The 20,817-nt window shown below is 40.3% G+C and overlaps 1 protein-coding gene across 2 annotated transcripts; it reads right to left on the reverse strand.

The window, feature by feature from the left end:
• Window positions 1-7,131: 7,131 nt before the first annotated feature.
• On the reverse strand, window positions 7,132-19,896 carry LOC119895964 (serine-rich coiled-coil domain-containing protein 2-like). Of its 2 annotated transcripts, none has more exons than XM_038709402.1 (3): window positions 19,875-19,896; window positions 7,515-9,002; window positions 7,132-7,373 (listed from the first exon to the last, which is right to left on the reverse strand). In XM_038709402.1, the coding sequence occupies exons 2-3, from the start codon at window positions 8,959-8,961 to the stop codon at window positions 7,147-7,149; spliced, it is 1,674 nt and encodes a 557-aa protein (XP_038565330.1). In that variant the 5' UTR covers window positions 8,962-9,002; window positions 19,875-19,896; the 3' UTR covers window positions 7,132-7,146. The 2 variants fall into 2 exon arrangements, with proteins under 2 accessions (XP_038565330.1, XP_038565329.1); XM_038709401.1 differs by having other exon boundaries at window positions 7,132-7,376; window positions 19,875-19,895.
• Between the last annotated feature and the right edge of the window lie 921 nt (window positions 19,897-20,817).

Genomic DNA, 20,817 nt, shown 5'->3' on the forward strand with positions numbered 1-20,817 from the left:
TTACTTCCTCCTCCACATTTGACAACAATGATAGTGCAACTAATGGTAACATCCTCTCTATTTCTGTTGATTTATGCTATACACAGGCAGATATTCAGAGAAAGACAGAGGAAGTGCGGAAGAGGCATGCTGTGTGAAATTGTTGAATGAGTGATGGCAGCTGCAGAGCTGAGCAAAATAAGAGTTAGAAAACCCTAAAATCAGCATTATGTTTTCCCAGCATTATCTCTTCCCCATTTCATTTGGTGCTTAAGATGTCTACGTGTTGTTGACAAAAAAGCCACATAAGAAAACTAAAGAAACTGACCTTAGAGATAAAAACCGACTATGTCAACACAGGAGTCCTGCTGCACTCAATGCCAAACAAGCAAACAACTTAGGCTTCTGTGCTGTTTACACAATGCACTGTTTTATAAGACAAAAGGGTGTGTTTTAAGTTTAACTTGTGGTAAGGTGTAGTTACTGTTATTAATTATTAAAAATGTAAGTAAGTTTAATTTTGTTTTAATTGCTTTGAACAAGTACATAATTTACAAAGTAAAGTAAAAAGTTGGGATCTTTATGCTCGTCACTTTTTTTTTCATTTCCTTGTGGTTTTCATCTGTATGATACAAAAAAGGCAAAAATGAAAAACTGTACAGAGTTACTGTGTATGCCAATGATGTAAATCCCATAGTTGTAAATAAAGCCAACCCAAACATATTTGTGCCACATTCAAAAGAACATTTTGTTCAAATCTGATAAAAATTTCAAAACCACAATAGATAGATCTCCTTCTCTCCTGTCAAACTTCCTTTTCATTCCACCTCTATATTTCTGGGTATACTGAACCTTAGCAAAATGGACAGAGTTGGTACCAATGGGTATCATCAGGAAGAAAAGACCAACTATCCAAGAAAGACTAGATACTGAATTACATTATTATTTAAAATATCATAAGGGGCATGAAATGTACAAGAGAATACTGCAAGTTGAATTGTACATGAAGGGGAAAGACATTCAACAAATTAAATCTGAAAGTGCTTCAAATGTCAGTACTAGCTACATTGAGCAATACAGTAATATACTGTGTAAAATAGTGTCTTCTGAAAACTCAAAGGCTAATAATGTAATATAATGTCAAACTAACGTTCATAGAAATGTGCAGTCCACATATTTGCAACGTCATAAATTATCTACTATATTAAAATTAACACTGGATCAGAAGAACAGTTACTATTAGGTAGCGGTATAATGTATGTATGTGTGTGTGTGTGTGTGTGTGTGTGTGTGTGTGTGTGTGTGTGTATAACACATGCATACATACTGAAAATCATTCAAAGTGCCACTTCTCCAGTTATTAACTGTCTGGCAGTGGTGATGCTTACAAAAAAGAAAAAAGTTAAATCTGCCATTTGTGTTTAGTTAAAGTTCCTTTTACTCACTTAGTAGCTGAGTTTAATCGACGACCTGGAACATTATTTTTGTAAATCCTGTCTAAAATGGGATTACACTCACAAAACACTATAATGTTCTCATTTATTTTCGCTGTACAACATTTAAGCAACAAAAAGTTACAGCAAAATGTGCACTGTGTGGAGTGTGCCTATCATGGTCAATCATGTAACTGCAAGTAAAATATAGTCAATAAACTGATTATACTGCGTATCCTGCAAATTGGCTAATATGTAATTACCTTTATCTTTCACAGGAGGGCCCCATTAAGCAGCCACTTAAAGATTTACAAAATGTGAGTTCCAGTAGAGATGAAGTGGTTATAAAAGGCATCATGGTAATAACCCGTTGTAAAATAATAGGTCACGACTGTGGTCGGAAACTACAGAGAGTCATGATTTATGATTATTAAGGTATAGAGTAAATTCTGGAATGACTTAGACCACCATCATTACAAGCAAAATCTTGTGTGTGATGGTCTCTACTAGCAAGCACACACAAAACATTGTTTACCTTTAAGGGGTGCTGCTGTCAATTTAAAATCAAGACAAACAAAAGCAGGTGAGCTATAAGCCTCATTAATGCAACAGCATAGCCGGTTCGCTGGCAGCATGTTCCATAGATGGCTAAGCACTCTGCAGACAAAGGCTTAAGCACCTCACTCATTTAAACACTAATGAATTGACCTGTCAACCTGGCTCCACAAAAGCCTAAAATTAGAGGAAAGATAAATAAATCAGGGATAAGAGGTAGCGGTAACTCTGCAGCTCCGAGGAAGCAAAGGGAGAAAACAAAGGATTACAGAACCACAAGCAGTTTGGTTAGAAAAGAGGATGGGAGTAGGCAAAAGGATAAAACATCTAAAGGAGAAACTAAATTAAGAATATGGCAAAGCGTACACATTCAGGCATTTTCCATGCGAGGTTTTCTGCTGTGAGGAGGGACACTGGGCTGTAATTTCAAGGGAAATATCTTCTAATGAGAGAAACTCCATAACACATGGATAATGAAATTAGTACAGCAAAGTTCTTAAGGAAATAGTTCCAACCAAACACTACCATAAAACTTCATCTTAACTAAGATAATCTAATTCCAAATTACTCATCCATTTAAATGTGACCATAAAGAAAAATTCAATTGTGATGATAATGTAATTAATTACCATGTAATATTGCAATGCACTCAACGCTACATTTGAGACGGTTAATGTAATACTAATGAGATTAACAAGAATTTTGAATTTAGAGATATGATGATGCCATAGTTTGCTATGTTCTATGTCTTAAATTTTATTATGTCTAAGGTGGGCCTAATATTTTGTAAATCCTATACAAAGGGATGACAAATTTTTAGCTATACTTATAAAATAAAAGCAACCCTATAGGACAAAAATACCCTACAAAGTCTGTTCTTCACAGAGATTCTATGTATGGCAGAGGTATTGTACTTGAGTGTAATACACTGCATCAAATGTTGTGTCCACTCCCTTATCTTAAAAATATCTGAAAGTATCTATTAGCATGTGAATTCCTACTGTTACAGCTTCCTTATCCTTTGTATGATTGCTTGTGAGTTGTAGGACAAAATAAAATAAATAATCTCAAGTACACCAAAATACATTTAAATATAAATTGTGCTCTGTTGCACTGCATGATAAATTGTGCTGAGGGGGAAACATTAACAGTCACTGTGAGAGGTGGCCTTCCATTTCACAATGCCAATTCTGTAAAGCTGCTACTGTACCGAGCGGCATGGTGCACCATGGGAATGTTATTATCAGCTCAGGTAGCCCACTCCTTGATTTTGCACAGACACATAAGAATGCAGATAGAGCCATATATAGCCAGAAAAATACTGGGACACACAAGCCAGTAACACTAGCAAGCACACGTATGCTGTGTTGTCTTAAGGATGCACAGTGCCTCCAAGTGGCCTGAGCCCGCCACTGCAGTACAGCAAAATAAACCTGCTAAAAATATCTCCTCCATTCTCATGATTGCATGCCTTGCCTTTTTATATCTCATTAAGATTGGGCCTAATTACCCTGCATTTCTTTTTCTCCAGCATCTACTTCAGAGCAGGAGGCTTTTCAGATGCTTTACTTTCTAACAAACGGTGATATACACTGATTTGTCATTACAGGCAACATACATTTTGCAGGATGATATTATTTGTGGGGGTTTTTTCAGCTCATTTTGAGGAAGAATTTACTCAGTGAACAATGAAAGAATGATTAAGAGAGTGGCCTAAACAGAAAGAAGGGAAATAGCAGCAAAATGGATAGGATAGGGTGAGCTCAGTGCATCCAATTACACTGAGTGGGGCTCATTTCCTCTAATCAAATAGCTCAGTTAAATATCTCAAAGGCAGATTCCCCATTGAGCCGATCTTCACACATGAGCAATAAGTCACTAAGTCTCTTTCTCTTTCTGCTTCTGCCCTTTTCCTCTCTAGCTGCAACTCACTCAGCAGCTATCATCAGACTTTTCCCTTCTCTTCCAGCAAAGACAATCACTATTCCCTTCTTCTCCAACCAGAGATTTGTACCTCGCTGCTCACAGTGCATAAGGTAAGAAAGAGGAGAGCTATAACTGAGAGGGGTAAAATGACTATGCTATAGATAACTTTGGCAGCTTTTCAACATAAGGTAACAGGAAAAATGTCTTTTCACATGTTTCACAGGACGGTTACACACAAGGTTCAAAAATGCATTCAGTCATTTCTCCACTGATATCTAATGATGTTGAGTTTCATAGCATTGTCCAAAGGCTGGAATTATGTCTGCCACTGATACTATAACAGCCTCCTGTTTCACAGTGGACATACACAAATCCTCTCGTTAAACACAACCTAGTAGTCTTGTTACTGTTTTACTCTGAAGACAAGAATACAAACAGACAACACTGGATTTTGACTTTACATCTCTCCAGTCCAACTTCTATACTTGTTTTGCACTATTTCAGTTACAAAATAACATGATATCAAGAACTGCCGTCAATTCATGTGAAAACCACCTTGTACTTCACCTCTTTGTGATCCTGTGTCACGGAATGTCAATAGTACTTTGCCTTTTCATAACATCAAACAAATCTCACACATGATGATATGTGACACGCCTATGGCATGTGAGCTTGTACTGACAGCAGCAATGAACATACAGAAAGAGCATGCACACAGCACACACACCTCTCTCCTCCTTTTCTTATTGCTTTGGTAGTTGCTACGGATCCATTATTATCAGATAAACACATTATTTCCAGTGAGCTTGTGTCAACATCACATGGTAAACATATACACACAAAGCTTGTTATACAGTTCCTAATCCAGCTCATTTTAAGCTCTTTAGGCATTCCTGAGATCAGGTGCCTTGGTACAGAAATACAGAGAACCACAGCAAGGCCAGCGATGCAATTAACACACAGTTGGGGGCCAGGTCAGCATTCCTCTAAGGGAGAGAGAGAGAGGCCTTGGCATGAAACTGGCATTGAGAGCTGGCAGAAAACTCTTCCTTTCCTTTTCAGCTTTAGTTCTGCTTGTTTAATCCCTAATTAAAAAAGAAAAGTAGAATTATTATGTGGTGGAACTGATTAATGGACAATGAACTGACTAAAGGCTTATGCAGTGTGTCATGCTAAAAAGGCCTGCAGGTGTACATATTCTGTACAAGTACAGAATACTATAAGGCTGCTCAATTATCAAATAAAAAAAAAACATAATCACGATTATTTTGGTCATAATGAACTTATTCAACTGAAGATTTATTTTTGTTAATGATTATGCATTATCTTATAAAGCCCATGAAATAAGAAATTGTAATTGAATATTATCACCTTTAAAAAGCATCTTAGAGAGGACGACAGCAGCAAGCAGCACAATTTCAGTTTTCTGTGTGTGTGTGTGTGCGGGTGTGTGTGTGTGTGTGTGTGTGTGTGTGTGCGTGCGTGCGTGTGTGCGTGTGTGAGCAAAGCAGGTGACATGTGAACTACTCAAGTTGACGACAACTCTTTACATTACATAACGCTGAAATTCAACCATGGTGTTCCGTCGGGAGACACAGTTACATAAACTAGGCTAATGGTGAGAAAAGTATAAATTCAGTATAGAGTCAGGGACACCGTGAATATATTACAAGCACAGACCCGGTAAAGCAAGGCTTAACACACCGAGTTTAGAATAAGCATAAATAATATGTAAATTGCTCAACCATCAGTAGAGGAAAAGTCCGCAAGCCACTAGACTAATTTCTGCACTGTAAAAGTGCCAAAGGCTGAACGGTGATCACCGAGAACGATGTTAAGATTGCATAATACAGGAAATCTCCATTGTTTACAGAAGAATACTGTAAATTAATTTATAATTTATAATAGTGATACTACATGGCATACAAATGTCAAAACTATCCCGCACAATCAATCACTGCAGTAAGATTATCGGATCATCACAAACTCCCTTATCTGAACTGTACAACCGCTTTGTGATCAGGAAAGTATCCCGATCACAGAGGACCCCTCTCACCCCCTCCACCACTCTTTCCAGTTACTACCATCAGGCCGACAATATGAAGTTCCACTGGCCCGCAAAAAAGAAGTCGTTCATTTTGCAATAATCAGTCTGGAAAACAACATAAAATAGACACTGTACAGCTGCTGTTTATGTATGTTTTTAATGTGTGTTGAACATCTTGTCGAAGGAGAAAATCTGCCACTGCTTTGGGACAGACAACAAAGTATATATAATGAAGTAATATCTATTTATCTTTCTATCTATCATCTAAGGTTTATCACACCCACTGAATCAATACAGACTGTAGGCACACATGTGGGATTTTCAGGGATTTTCAGTTAGAGTAGAGTAGAGTCAGTATGCTGTGTGATTTAGGGTAATCTACGGTTGGCTCCTGGAGCTAACATTAAGTACATTTGTTTTTTTAAATTGTTTATTGTAGGCCTATATTTTTTAGTCGTTTGATGTATGAACTCTTGTCTGTAGTGTCCATGGAAAAGTTAGAAGAAGTCAATTTGTATAATGTGCATCACACCATTCTCAAGGTGTCAAATCCTTCACATTCGTTTCAACCATCTCCCTCTTAAAAACACTGTATTTGAAAATTACCCCACTTCTCAGTTACACAAGCCTATTCTTTGACAACTACCAATCAGTAAAGCTGCAACAGCTTTAATTGTTCTCTAAAGTTTTTAGCCTTAGCCGTATCATAGCTAAAGGGTTCTGGCTGCCCTCCACCCATTTCCCTTTCTAAAATATGATACAGAGCAATGTGCCAGTAAGCGAGGGCATAAAGGGAGGAGTGGAGAGCATGAGGGCTTGTTGGCAGACAACAAAAGTCCTTACCTTCTTATCAGTGTAGTTATCAATATAAACAACTGAGAAATTTTACTTCAAATCATATTAGAGCTGAAACAAGTTAGTTTACTATCAATTAATCTGCAACACAGTATTTATCACTGTTAACTTGAAAAATTGTCTGACTCCAAATAAGTAAGCTAATATCTTATATGATCACATTCATATACATTTTCTTGAAATCTGTCAATTTCTTGATACAAGTGAATTGAAGAGTTACCCTTTTCCTTTAGGATTTTTTTCCTGAAACCCAAAACAGCAGCAGGAAGAATTGAAAATTGTTTAAAGAAAGACCCAATTTTTTTAACAAATTAACACATTTGAACACATTTATGTCAAAATTCATAAAAGCTAGAAACTGGGACTCACCATGCTGTTGAGCTCTGAGTCATCATAGCTGTCACATGGATGTGTCCCAGGCCCAACAAAGGGCTCAAGGACATCCTCATCCCACATGTAGGTTCCACCAGAGCTGTTGGAAGGCGACAGCTCCACAGAAGAAGCTTGAAGGACATTACACCGCTCTGGAGACACCAGTGGTCCTTGGGAGTCCTGCATGGGGCTTTCTTCTTTATGTCCTGCTGAAAATATAATAATAATAATAATAATAATAATATTATTTGTAGAGCTTTACTTTATTTATAAACCCAGGGCTTAACAACTGACACAAATATAACACAAGCACTTTGTTGAACTTCCTTTTAATTCAGTTTCTTTACCTGTCAGATCCATAGTCTCCCAGTCAAGGGTCTCACTGAGAAAGCTGTGCAGGCGGGTTTGAGTACTGCTGCCAGTTTTCCTGTTATCAGGTAGGTCCCCATCACTGAACACATCTCCCACACTGTCAAAGTCATCTAGAAACTCTTCACTAATGTCAACTCTGTCTAGAGATGAGGCAGAAGATAAGGACATATCCTCCAGAGTCTCGCCTGCTGCCTGGCCAGAGCTCTGCCTAAGCACATCACTCCCTCCTCCTTTTCCTCTTGCATCTCCAGAGCTTCCATCACTTTCACTCCGTGAGTCTGTTTTGTCAGCCTCACTAGTGCGCTCAAAGTCTATTGCTTTTCCTAAATGGCCTCCACATTCAGGGGCAACCAAAGGTCTGATTTCCCCCTTGACCCTACCTGGAAAAAGAGTCTTCTGCTGCTTGGCCTGCCTGGATCGAGGCAGCCTGTAGCCTAAACCGTTTCCCAATGACTTGGTCAGCACACAACTGGGCAGCAGAGGCTTCCTCAGAGAGCTGGGAGTAGTGGGTGCTGAAGGGGTCGAGAGGGTGGGCAGAGAGGAGGCAGCCGGAGGAGTTCTACTGTACTGAAGTCCTCCACCCAGACCTCCTGAGCCTCCAAGGCTGCTATTCAGGCCTCCAAGACCCAAACCCACTCTTCCATTGCTAAGCTGAGGGGGTTTAAGGAAACTACTCCGAGGTGGCCGGAGCTGAGTGTTGGTCAGGGGCTTAGCTAGCTCCACAGCTCGGTTAAAAGAGAAGGACCGTGTCATGGGCTGGCTGGTGGGCGAGGGAATCTGCTTAAAATGAGTGAAGCTGTTTGAACGCACCATGTTGTCCAGTGCCAAGTTCTTCAGGCTGTCACTAGACTGGGACAGGCTGTCTTGAGAGCTGCTTCTGGGAGAGCTAGATCCTAACCTCGGCCGCACAAGGCGAGACTCTGATCCTGTTTGAGCAGGAATGCTGGAGCCATTGTGGCCCATTTTAGGACCTCCGTTCAGTGGACTTTGGCCTAGCTTGGTTCCAACTTTGGGACTCATCTTCAAGGACTGCTTGGGGATGGCCTTAGGACTGGAGACCGCTACCATCAAAGAACCTGATCTTCGCATCTTGGGCGTCGCTGGAGAGCAGTTTTTTACCTCCTTTGCCAATGAGGGAAGCTGTGTCTGAGCCTTGTCTTCACCTCCATCCCCAGGGCTGGTGGGGGTGATGGGGCTAGAAGTGGTTGTCCTCTCCTCTCTCTTCAATTTCAGGGAAAACGGAGAGGCACGGATTATGCCATTTGGGTGTGTTCCTTGAGGAGTTGTCTTAACATCCTGGGTAGCGGTAGCTGGCTGTATGGAACCATTTGACAAGGGGCTAGCGCCACCAGTCGAGGAGCGTCCACCAAACTTAGGCAATCTGGATACCATGGCAGGCCTGATGGGTGCTTTTTCTTCCATTAGATGCCAACAAGGGCATGTAGGAGCATGGAATCACACAACTGGAGAAAGAAAAGACAGAAAGACAAGAGAGGATTAGATTTAAGTGTACATGATTTGATTTAGGACAAATAGCTTTGTAGGAAAGTCTTTTAAAACTCTGTTAATGCCGAACAGCTGCGACATTGAGTAGCTCTTCTTTTACAATATAAAGCAGGAGATATCAAATAATTCCAATATTGTGCCCTACCACTGTCATCCTCTGTCCAAAACAGTGATCCAGCCGTTTGTTACATGTCAAGCAGGACTTGTCTTTTCTTCCTGCTTTCTGTCTCTACCCCCTCCCCTGTGTTTTCTCTTGTGTCCTCTCCTGGTTCTAAGACTGTAATTGGCTTCCACCTCTGCAGGCTGGCCAATCGTCATGCCAAGCCAGCAATAAAAGAAGCCTGCCGAAAGTGTTCACTCTCTCTGACTCTGACACTGGCTATGAAACTGCATTGTGTATGAGCACACTTGGTAGAATTATATAAAGAAAGGCATATGGTAGGAGGTTGGACATTGTAAGTTTGGGGTACCCTTTACATTTTTCACTCATGCAGTTTATTTCTGTCTAGAAACATTAGGTTTATTGGTCGGTGCCACCTCTGTAAGTTTTGGTTAAGTTCTCTTTGTAGAAAAAACAGTTATTATATATAATAAATAATCTATAGTATTTTGGTTTCTTCTGGCACCTTAGTTTGGCCTGGTTTTGTTTGTTATATATAATAAATAATCTATAGTATTTTGGTTTCTTCTGGCACCTTAGTTTGGCCTGGTTTTGTTTATTTTCAACTAATGTACTTTTTGGTACAAATATTTTTATAACCTTTGTTGTATGTTGTATGTATTTTGTCAATAAATCTCCTTTTAATTGTCACTGCCACTTTGACTTAATTTCTTTGGTTGTTGTGTTGTTGTCTCTTTTTTATTTCTTAAAAAGGGATGGAACAACATTACCAATTACTAGGGGCGTGACGAGATCTCATCCCACAAGATCTTGCGAGATTAAATTGTGACGTGATTTCTCGTCAGGTAAAAAGCTGTCTTGCAAGACTCAACTGACACAATTGACATTTTTCACATGCTGTCAAGCCACACATTAATTTTCTTGTGAAATACAAATGTATAACTGATAAGATCTCGCAAAGCTGATCAACTTGGCCTAGTTGATGCCACTCCGGCGTACGCCCTGATTTTAATCAACCACACCGCTCGCGCTGTGAGTCCAGACAGCTGTGACAAATGGTAACATAGCTGGTAGAGTTTTGCAACATAAACATCTAAAAACTGAAGTATAACTTTCCTCTGTTTGGGACGGTGAGCTGCACTTTATCAGAGCTGCTGAAGTTAACATGTGTGGATTTGTGGTGAGATTTCGGCCAGTTAAAGTCCAGGAGTTTATAACTGAATAAAAATTAAATAATTAATCATTGAGGTGAAAAGGTGCCACATGCACATTTTAAGAGGTTACTTCCATCTGCGTCGCCAGGTAAATTTTCAGGGGCTTTAGCCCCGGATGTTTGACTGTAGCCCCGAATGTAACTAAACGACAACATCAAATATTTTCCGCATTAGTATGCAATAATCTTTATAATACAGCCTGTGCATTTTTTTATTAAATAAATTTGGAACTAGTCGAAATCCCTCCGTTCCTCTCCCAGAGAGGAGCAGGGGGGGTTAAAGATCAACTTTCAACAGACTGCTGAAGAGACCCCAACGGAAGGGGGTGGAAAAGTTTCTTTCTCTAAGTGCTATCCCTGACCATAAAACTGGCACCTTTTTTAATTCCGAAGCTGATAACGCGGTGACTGACTGTTAAACTGACAAAAGGGAAGCTAACCAGCGATTAGCATTTTCCTGAACAGCTTATCAAAACTGGGTTAATCTAAGCTTTCCTCATGTAACCTGAGCTCCCCCAAGTGGACGAAATAAGTATTACATACCATCATCGGAAATGCCGTTAATGTACAAATGTCACCCACTTATCCTGACCAATAATGTGACAATTGTTTTCCTGTTACCAAATGCTTAACTTAGAACGGTACAACCGTTTGACCATTGAGGTTTGATTGTGGAAAATATTTGATTATAATACGCGCAAATAGATTTCTTTTCTTTTGGATATTAAAGTTTAGAAAGGCAGTCCCTCGGGAAACCTGAAACGCCCTCTGGGAAACCACGCCCCACGCAACAAAAGAGCAACAAACGACATCGTTCGCGCTCTCTGCTCTTCTCCTCCCCTCGTGACCTGATCTTCCGCTCTGCTCTCTTGACGCTTCGGCACGCGTCCAGCGTTCCTCTCCAGGCAACGCCCTAAGAGTTCTACCAGCGCAACAGGCCTTTGTTCGCTTGAAGCTACACACGCGAAGTGCCGCGACATTTCTTTTGTTTTGTTAAAGTTATCAGTCCGTTAAGTTACACTGGACTAATTCAGGAACGACCAAGTTCCCTTTTAAGCTTGTTCATCGAGCCAACGTCACCGATGTCAGACCGAGCCACGTGGTCTTGCCAGCGGCAACAAAGAAACCTGAAAACAGCCGAATTGCCAGACGGAGGACGGCGTTTTCTTCAGACACGCAGAACCCCGGAGAATCCCTAGCAAAAAGCAAGGATTGGGCAGCTACCGTGGGACCCGTGCAACAGGCCAAAGCAGGCCGTGGACAAGCCGTAAGACCTAACAAACATTCTGTGGTAAGGGATGTCCCGTAATGTTAATATTTCCTTTAACTCCTAAACTCATAGCTTACTTTCATTACTTCTCCTCTGCCGTATGAGTCAAATGCTTCCCACAATCAAACCGCCATTTCTCACTGTTCAGCCATTGTTTATTTTCCCTGTATTTAACCACCCGTTTATATCGCTTTAGTTAACTTTAGTTATTAATAAATTCACTGTAATCAGGAAACTGTGTGTGTTGCCTATTTCCACGTCCCTGCCAAGAGAATTCACCCTTTAGATATGAGACTGAGTGATTGAGTTAAGATAATTAGATTAGATTAGATTGTTAACTAACTGATCACTAGTAATAATGGTATAATTATTAAAAGCTACCTAGAGGTCCAGAGACTCTAGGATTATAACAACTCCGGTGGTGCCCTGAAACGAGGAATATTTTTTGATTTTATGAATATTCAAATTCATAATCGGGTATTAATTCTCATAAATTTATTCAAATTCATAACTAATTTAGCCATGCTACATAATAATATTGCTACATTTTGTTTCAAGTTCACTTAACGTGACCCCCCCACCCACCCACCGTTACTCAGCATGCCTGCATTTAGAGAGAGAGAAACAGAGAGAGCATTGCTCACAGTTTCAGGGCTTCTCAGTAACTACTGATATGTCCCTAGAAAAATTCTAATCAAAACATTTAGATGTTGCCAGTCAGTGTCTAGTTAAAGAGGTGGTATTTTTTGAGTTAAATACCTTTTTTGTGCATCTAATAGGTTTGCAAAGTGAAAAAGCCCAAAGTCCAGCTCAAAGGTAGTTACCATCTCCCACAGAAAACACTGCTCTGAATTGCTTTAAAACAGCTCGTTTGTAGTTCAGCCGCTTCCCTTTCATCCTTGTGACGACACAAGGAAGAAAGCTAAATGCGCCTCATATATCGCTCATCAAGCGGCTACTCCGACATGCCCTCAAAAACACCGGTGGAAAAACACTGAGCTGCAGCACACACCTCTCCTCTCCCTTCCAAACACTAGCTACCTTCCAGGCAGTCAATGGACATAAAGTTGTTACTGTGATGTAGAGACAGCGCTCAGTTAAAACGTTATCGATGAAAGATACCTTTGTTACAGATTAATAACTCACCACTCTGAAACTCTTGCTCCAGTCTATGTTGCCAAGCTGGTTGGCAACATGTAGCCTACAGCTGAACCGAAGCCGCGTTTGCTTCTCACTGACCCGCCCTTCTCTGCTTCTGATTGTCTAGCAGTCCTTACCTAGGAACTGCACACGAGACACTCCCAACAAAGATCATTTAGAGACAAGATGTATCACTCCATAGCTAAAACGAAGCCTTCAACACAGGGTGAAAAGTGGAGCTGCAGCAATGTGCAGTATGAAAAAAGTTTTTTTTTGAAAATTAAAGCAGGTAAACCTGTTCTGGTACAATCCCTATGTAAGATTTTGAACCTGAAATTTAGCATAATACCACCTCTTTAATGTATTTGCTGCACAAACCGTTAACAGTCCGCCGCAAAGTAGCGAGAGAATAACATGATACACCTGACCGCAAAACAGACATCTGTCGCTCTGTCTCTGTCCCCCTCGTTCAGAGACACTTTGCTCTGTTTAGGTCTCTCTCAGTGAAAACATGAAAGATTTCTGGGCTAAGCCCCCAATGTTTCAAGGTCCTGGAAACACCCCTGGTTACTTCCCCAAAGAAAGACACAGAAGAGGAGGGAAGACTAAATCATGATTCAGCAGGGATGATATTACAGGAGAAAAGTTGATCTACAGGGGAAACAGATTTGAAAGCAAAATAGAATGACTGAGAGCTGCACTGCATTATATTTTGTTACAGTTAGGCTATGAATTTTGAACTGTCACCTGCCAACTGAATTATGTTTTCTCTTTACAAAAAAAATCATCATAATGCAGGAAATAAAGTGTTTAATACTTTTCATATAATTTACCATTAAAGGTAGAATAGTGTTAAAATCTTGTCTCGATCTCCTGAACCCAATTTCGAATCTAGTCTTCTCTTGTCACACCCCTACTAATTACTCATCACTCTATCCATAATACACAAGTAAACACTTTGACTATGCTGTTTGGTTGAAACTGTGCTGTACTGTCCAAATGTACTGTAAATTGTCTCATCCTTTTTTGTTTTTCACAGATATTAAAGATCATTTTTGAGCATCTTTCACCTTTAATTGGACAGACTGAGGTACAGGACAGGAAATGGGAGGAGAGATAGAGGCATGACTAATAGGCTACTATTTCCTATATTACTGCTATTTCCTATATTTCAATAATACTAATGCCATTATCTTACATGCATGGTTAATAAAGTACAGTGTTTTTGTTTTGTTTTTCTTGTCAATGACAAAAAACAAAATGGAAATTTCCATTGCAGGCTGAGTAATGAAAGTTAAATGTTACTTGAGAAACACAAGGACACACACGTAAAACATATACCCTTATTTGTAATTTTATTCTAATTATCTGTAATCATAAACACTGATAATATTGGGGGGTAGTCCTGTCCACCTGCTGCAGTGGTTGCATGTCTGTCTCCTTTTCAAAGATCGCTGACTGTGAGGAGCTTTAGGGATTAATCTGGCAAGCTTAAGGGGTGACTTGAGACTTTGTCACGGCAGGTCTGCCAGCTAAATGAGGCTCTGTCTTTATGCAACTGTTACACAGCTTAATAGCCACAAATTTCAACTACACATGGTAAAATCCAATGTCTCTTCCTTACTGTAAGTAAGTGTAACCACTTGTCATTCCATTCAAAGCTTAAAGTAAACACAACACTAAATCCAGTGCAGCAAACACTGTGTGCTTGTTATGATCTGTTTAAAACCAGCTAATTGTTGCATAAAATCTCCCAACATTAAATGGTAAAAAAAGTTGAGAAGTTATAATTAATAATGACTTTTCATGTTTTCAAAGAGTTTCACACATGAAATGACCTGTAGCAGGCACTGATTTTGGAGGATATGGCGCCAACACGCCTGGCTAACAAAAGAATGGGCAAACAGATAGACAACGCTTGGGCTGCGGGACAACGGGAAATGGGTGCTGGGAAGGTGGCCAGCATACTGTGAACAGTGAATGGAGGATGTACAGCATGTAAAACCAACAGAGGGAGAACACAGTGCTATTTCCTTTCACTCATTGTTAGATTAATTCTGTTCGAATCAGCCATGTGACAAGTGTACATGTGTTGGTGGTGCACCTGTGTGTATCATCCATCTGTCTGTGCTGGAAGAGTATGAACAGAAAGGTTACTAAGATCCAGATGGCTGGTGCAGTTAGCAGAAAGTGACCAATCTGCTTGAGGAAGCAAATCAGTTTGCCAACTTAACTCCAACAGAAATCTACCTATTGTTGCATCAAATAATATTAATGTTCACAAATATCAAATCACAGAAATGTCTGATGTATTGCTACTTCACAGTAGATCAAGCAGTTTCTCTCATGTGAGTGGATCACTTGACAAACTGGCACAAAGACACAAAAGCAGCTACTGGAGCAATAAACCACTCAACTTTCAAAGGAGTAGGGGTGGGGGGTTTGTGCCACAATGTGGGTCTCCTATTCTGGAAAAAAACTCCATACCACACTGCCCCACATTCCCATGCACAAACACACGTGTCTACAATCAAAGAGACACACTCGCCACTACCACAGGAGTGTCTGGCTATGCCACCATCCTAATCTGATTCATAAACACACATGGGTACGAACACAAAAACACACAGTTACACACACAAAATCAGGTCAGCATGTGCAGGCAGGGCAACCAAAGCCTCTTTGCCCTCAGGGAGGGGGTGGTGACTGTGTGTGTCTATGTGTGTTTAATGGGTAGCAATTAGATTAGGGTTTTTCGCCATTGTCAATGGCACCAGAACCTCTCAAATTTCATTCATATCCAGCGTGGCAGATCACTATTACATAGCAGCAAATCCACACACTGCTGTGGCAAATGTTCCATTCATCTGGGTCATATCACCCCTCACCCAGCCACTGGAAGATAGCTGTCTGCAGTGCTCATGTTCTTTATTTAAGTTTGTTTTAAGTCACCTTTAAGAGATCCCACATCCACAGCTTTAATTTTTGTCATGTTAAAGTTTTTGTTATAATTATTGGACTGATGCATATAGAGAGAGATAATAGACGTCTCAAATTTGTATTTACTGCAACAGCAAGTAAGAAGAGAACTATGGAAGGCTCACTGATTTAGCAGGTGCTCTAAAATAATTCAACTAGTATGATCATGAAAAGAAGTTTAAAAAAAATGTAATTAACTGATTGGTAGACAAGAGAGATGTCATTCGATCTCAAAATATTATATTAACATTTATAAATGACAATGACTTCTTCTACATTTAAGCAAAAAAATGGTAGAGTGCAACTGTATTCAACTATAAATAATATCTTTAGCCTACTAATGTCGCATCATCACACACAGGTCTGAAGCTTGGTATTGCCTGTTATCTATTTTTCAATACTGTTGCCTATACAATACCCACATTTTGGAACCAATGCCAAAAACAATGCTGCTTTAAATGACCTTACATTGCTGAGTATAAACAAATTTGTTTGCAAAAATGTATTTTGCTTGCCACACACATCAGTGTATAATTGTTCTTAACATAAACAACCATACAAGCACTTTACCTAAATTAAAACTTGTTTATTTGAATGAGTAAATGTTTTCTCCAAGTGATGTGTGCCACATGACAGTAAATGACCTGCTTCTGTTACTCTGTGCTATAGACACAATATGTTTGATAACCGGCTAATTCCCAATACCAGTACAAAGACACAGGTCATCGAAGAGAATCACAAATAAACAACAAAATCCTAACTGACTGACACACATTCAAGAGGTAGGGCAGTAAACCGTGCCGGCCATCTGTCAAACGCTCATATCTGAAAGCCTGCCCCTCCCCCCAGAGTACAGTACTGTAAACAAATTTTCAGAGCTTCACTAACATCAAGCACAAGGTCTGCACTAAACACCATATTAACCAAGCCAGCAACTGCCTTCTGTGGCTCAGCACTGCATTTGAACAACACATGAAACCTTGATGCTGTGAAGGGATAAATAATGTAAACAGTCCAGGAAGACACCGTCCAACTTAAGTCAGGGTTGTACTCATACTTCAATAATGAAAACATAATATTTTATAGACAGCAAATTGTGTACACTGCAATGACAAGAGAAACCCTCTAACAAGCCTGAGGGCTGCTGATCTCATTTTAACCTGGTTTGACATCGAGGTCTACATAGATAGTTTAATTAATTAAGTTTATCCTTGTTTTCCGGTCTGAATTCTTCACAGTACTAAGAACTGGTCAACAGCAAAGAAGAGCGCTGTCTCGATGTCCCAAAACCTCACGAGTTAGTAGATTTTATAGAGTTAGAATAGGAGAAACAGTGAGACAAGACTTCAGGCAGACTTTTCCCACAGTGGGATCGTCTGCTAGACCTGCATATTAGCATCTCAGCTGTGCATCACTGTGTGAAATGAGCAGGAAAGTGAGATGACATCTTTTCTTACTCTCTCCCGTACAGGGAATTGGAGCTTCCTGTCTGTCTGCCAGTGGGTCTATTTGGCCTTACTTCATTTCCGACTCAAAGGGCAGCCAGGCAGAAAGCACCTGGCAGAAATGCAGGGAGGCTGAAAAATCAAATCTGCAAGACCAGGGTCATTCATTACTCTTCTGGCAAAGCTTTCACTTTTGAATTGCACATGGACACACACACTACAGAGATGCATTCTTTGAGAGTAACAGGATGGATGCTGATAGGATGCGACAGCCCGAGGGCTATGATCTATTGGGTCATTGGGGCTACGCATGAATGGAGGTGATCTACTACACACAGCCGGTCTGTCCCCACCTCCCAGTGCTCATAGTTCCCTATCATTGCAAAGCCTCAGCACCATCTCTCAACATAGCAGCGTGTCTGACTATCCATCTTTCCTCTTACCTCTCCTTCATTCAATTTTGAAAGAGTGATAAGGGGAGACTTTTATTGGAAATCCCAGTGAAAGGCGTAGAGTAAAAATGACTTAAAAACAATCCCCTTTTCCTATAGTATCTTAAAAAGAAGGCCTACACCATAAGTCGCTCATTGGCAGTACTGTCGACCAGCTGTTGATTATGTATACTGTATATTACTGCTGTAAGGACATCAACTTTGAAAGACTTGATCCCTTAGATTTGGTCCAACTGTCATGGCTCCAGCCATAACTCCAGAGTAAGCGAGAGTTGGAACAGTGAACCCGACCAAAGTTCCATGTAGACCCAAAACCTACGTCACAACCGTGCAACATGCCGTCACACATGAGAGATGTAACCGTATTGTTTAGATAAGAAGCTCTTGGGCAATCTAAACAACCTATTCAGCAATAAGTAACATTACATTGGTGTTTAATAAGTGAGCCTTGTTGGTGGGCTAATAACACAATCAAAGTTTTTGGTGGCCCAGCATGGTGCAGCCATACAGCTACCAGAATTACTGTGTTTCCGCCGTTGCTCTACATCATAAAACTGCGTTCTACGTCTTGTGCTGCGCAATCTTGCTACTACATAGGACCAATATTGGCTTCAATGCTTTCCATTCAAACCCGCACAGTGGCATCGTCCATTAATTATACTGTCTATGGCTCCTGTGTTCCCTTGTTTTCTCTGTCTCCTCCCCACTTTTTGTCTGTGTGGGCGTGTGTGTGTATGTGTTATGTGCGCAGTTTACCTCTCCCGGCACCTGGCTCATCTCCACACCTGTCTACAATCAGCTCATCAACTCACAGTTCAAGCACCCCAGCTCTCCTGCTATTCATCGACAGATAGTTCCATCTAACTCAGCGGTAGGGTGACTCGTGTCCGAAAATACTTCTCCCGGCTCACTTGGTTTTTCTCTTGGGCCTCAGGATTACTTGCAAAAAAATCACTGTTGTGTTTTACAGCTCAGATATTACAAGCTTTCTGCGTCTGCAATAAACAGATTTAAATTCAGACACATTTATGAGGGGGCTAAAGCAACAAATAGACTGAAATAGTCAGTGGTAGTTTTGCTGTGGACTATGAACTATTTACTGTGTAGAGTAATTGATAGCTTATACTTACAATTTCAGAATAAATTACTAAACACAGCAGTGTTTGTAACTGCAGAAATTAAAAATGCAAATAAAAAATAAGCTTCAGAATGACTTAAAAAGCAACATTCTTTGTCTTTTGAATAAAAAAATCATATCTGAGCAATTCAAGTCCACATGGACTGTGCTTAAGCTACATAGCAAAGAGAACTGATGAAACGAAGATACAGTTGGGAAAATGCGGAGGGGTGGACAGGAAGGATGGATGAGTGAGCAAGAAAAACTCTTCAGGCACTGGTTTGTTCTTGGCATGATCTTGCAACTCCTCTGTATGTCCCTGTCTGTCCATCTAGGTAAATCAGTCTTTTATAGTGATGAACAAAATCAAGTATATGGATGGATAACATCTGAAGAGCCTAGTACATCATCCAGCTGGCTCTACCCTGAAACAAGATATTTGTTTCAAAGGTAATGGACCACCCGAGACACACCCATAACCACTATCACAAAGTGGTTTCCCTCTTGTCATACAGTGAAGTCCCTCACCAAATACAAGGGTTAAGTATCTGATCTGAGAATATAGACATAATACATATAACCTGATAATTAAACCTGATAATTACTTTCTCACCTCCTACTGAATCTTAACTAAAGCCCAGCTTTGTTTACATATATTGAGTCCAGTTTCTTAGAGGAGTAATAACAAGGCTAGTCATCTGGACAGGGCAGAGGTAGGGCCATAGCTCTCTCCCTGAAGAGATTATCAGAGTGCCATTAGAGCAGGCTAATAGAATGAGACAGGAATGAAAGCAACACTGACGCTACGCTAATGTGTACTGAGTGAAAGCAATACTGGGCTGAGCTGCACTGATGCTTAGAAAGGCTAACCCAATGAGACTGCATAGTGGGTTTGGTAATGCTGTATACTAAACATGGTAGATCAAATGACCAGCAGATGAAATGGTGAGTAGGGAGAAGTGGAGAAAGCTAAGGTGTGGCAACTCGCTACATTAACTACGTACACATTGCATGTTGTACTCAGCACAAATATGTACAGGCAAATCAGGTCACATAAACCCATCCACAGAAAAGTATATTAGAAAATATTACCTTAACTCAGTGAACTTTTGTTGACTCGTCCAATCATTTTTATCCCAGAGTCAATCATTAAGATAAGAGCTACATCCTGCCGAGTCACTCTGCACTTTTCATCCTCCATCATTTAAACTGAAAGTAAAATAGCGCCCAAAAGAGAGTAGAGCACAGGAAGAGGAAGACACTCTTCAGAGGTTGATCTGTCTGCTGCCTGGCTCTCTTCTTGAATGTATGTGTGTGTGTGTGTGTGTGTGTGTGTGTGTGTGTGTGTGTGTAATGTGACGTGTGTGGCAATGGGTGAATGGGTGGAGACAACAGACAACCCTTTATGGGTGTGTTTAATATTTGATTGTATCTTGAGTGCATCTTTCAGGAGCCCCACTCAGTATGCTGTGAGAGGAAAGGGGAGGGGAAGAAATCACTGAAATAAGAAAAGACTAATTTCCAGTGCAAAAAAGATTATTTGTAGCAGGAAAAATCTGATCATTTAACCATAACATGGTACAAATTCTAGCCACATAATCCTCCCAACACTAGAAAATGTATCTACAAGTTAAGAGTAGCGATTTTCCATGTGCACGCTGCTGCCCTATGTCATGAGATCACCAGAGGGGATAACGAAGGAAAACACATCCTGCCTAGTACTCAGCTACACATGAAAAGGAATTAGTTGTGGTTCTCGTAAAGATTCAGTGTGAATGAAATTTCCCTTACTCATTTCATGGTTGACAACATACCGGTTCCACTCAGTCAACCGTTTTCTGTTGCCAGCAGTAAAACCATACAAGCATTGCCAGTTCCTCATTATCTTCTGTTTATAAGTGTCACATGGCTTGATAAATCACAGCATGGAGTCTGATCCAAACCACATCAGCACAAACAAAATAAAGGCTAAAACGCAGGGTTTCTCAGTACTACTGCCTGTTATGCTTCTATTAACAAGCATCAATCTTAATCT

The sequence above is a fragment of the Micropterus salmoides genome, unplaced genomic scaffold, assembly GCF_014851395.1.
Source record: "Micropterus salmoides isolate LMB-PRFRI ecotype aquatic unplaced genomic scaffold, ASM1485139v1 Ms_hic_scaffold_9, whole genome shotgun sequence".
NCBI lineage: Eukaryota > Metazoa > Chordata > Actinopteri > Centrarchiformes > Centrarchidae > Micropterus > Micropterus salmoides.

Bases quoted from the DNA above. Each gene is read 5' to 3' on its own strand.
- LOC119895964 (XM_038709401.1), bottom strand. From the start codon at position 8,961: ATGGAAGAAAAAGCACCCATCAGGCCTGCCATGGTATCCAGATTGCCT. The intron at 7,377-7,514 runs GTAAAGAAACTG...TTATATTTTCAG, and splicing joins GGAGACTATGGATCTGACAG to CAGGACATAAAGAAGAAAGC.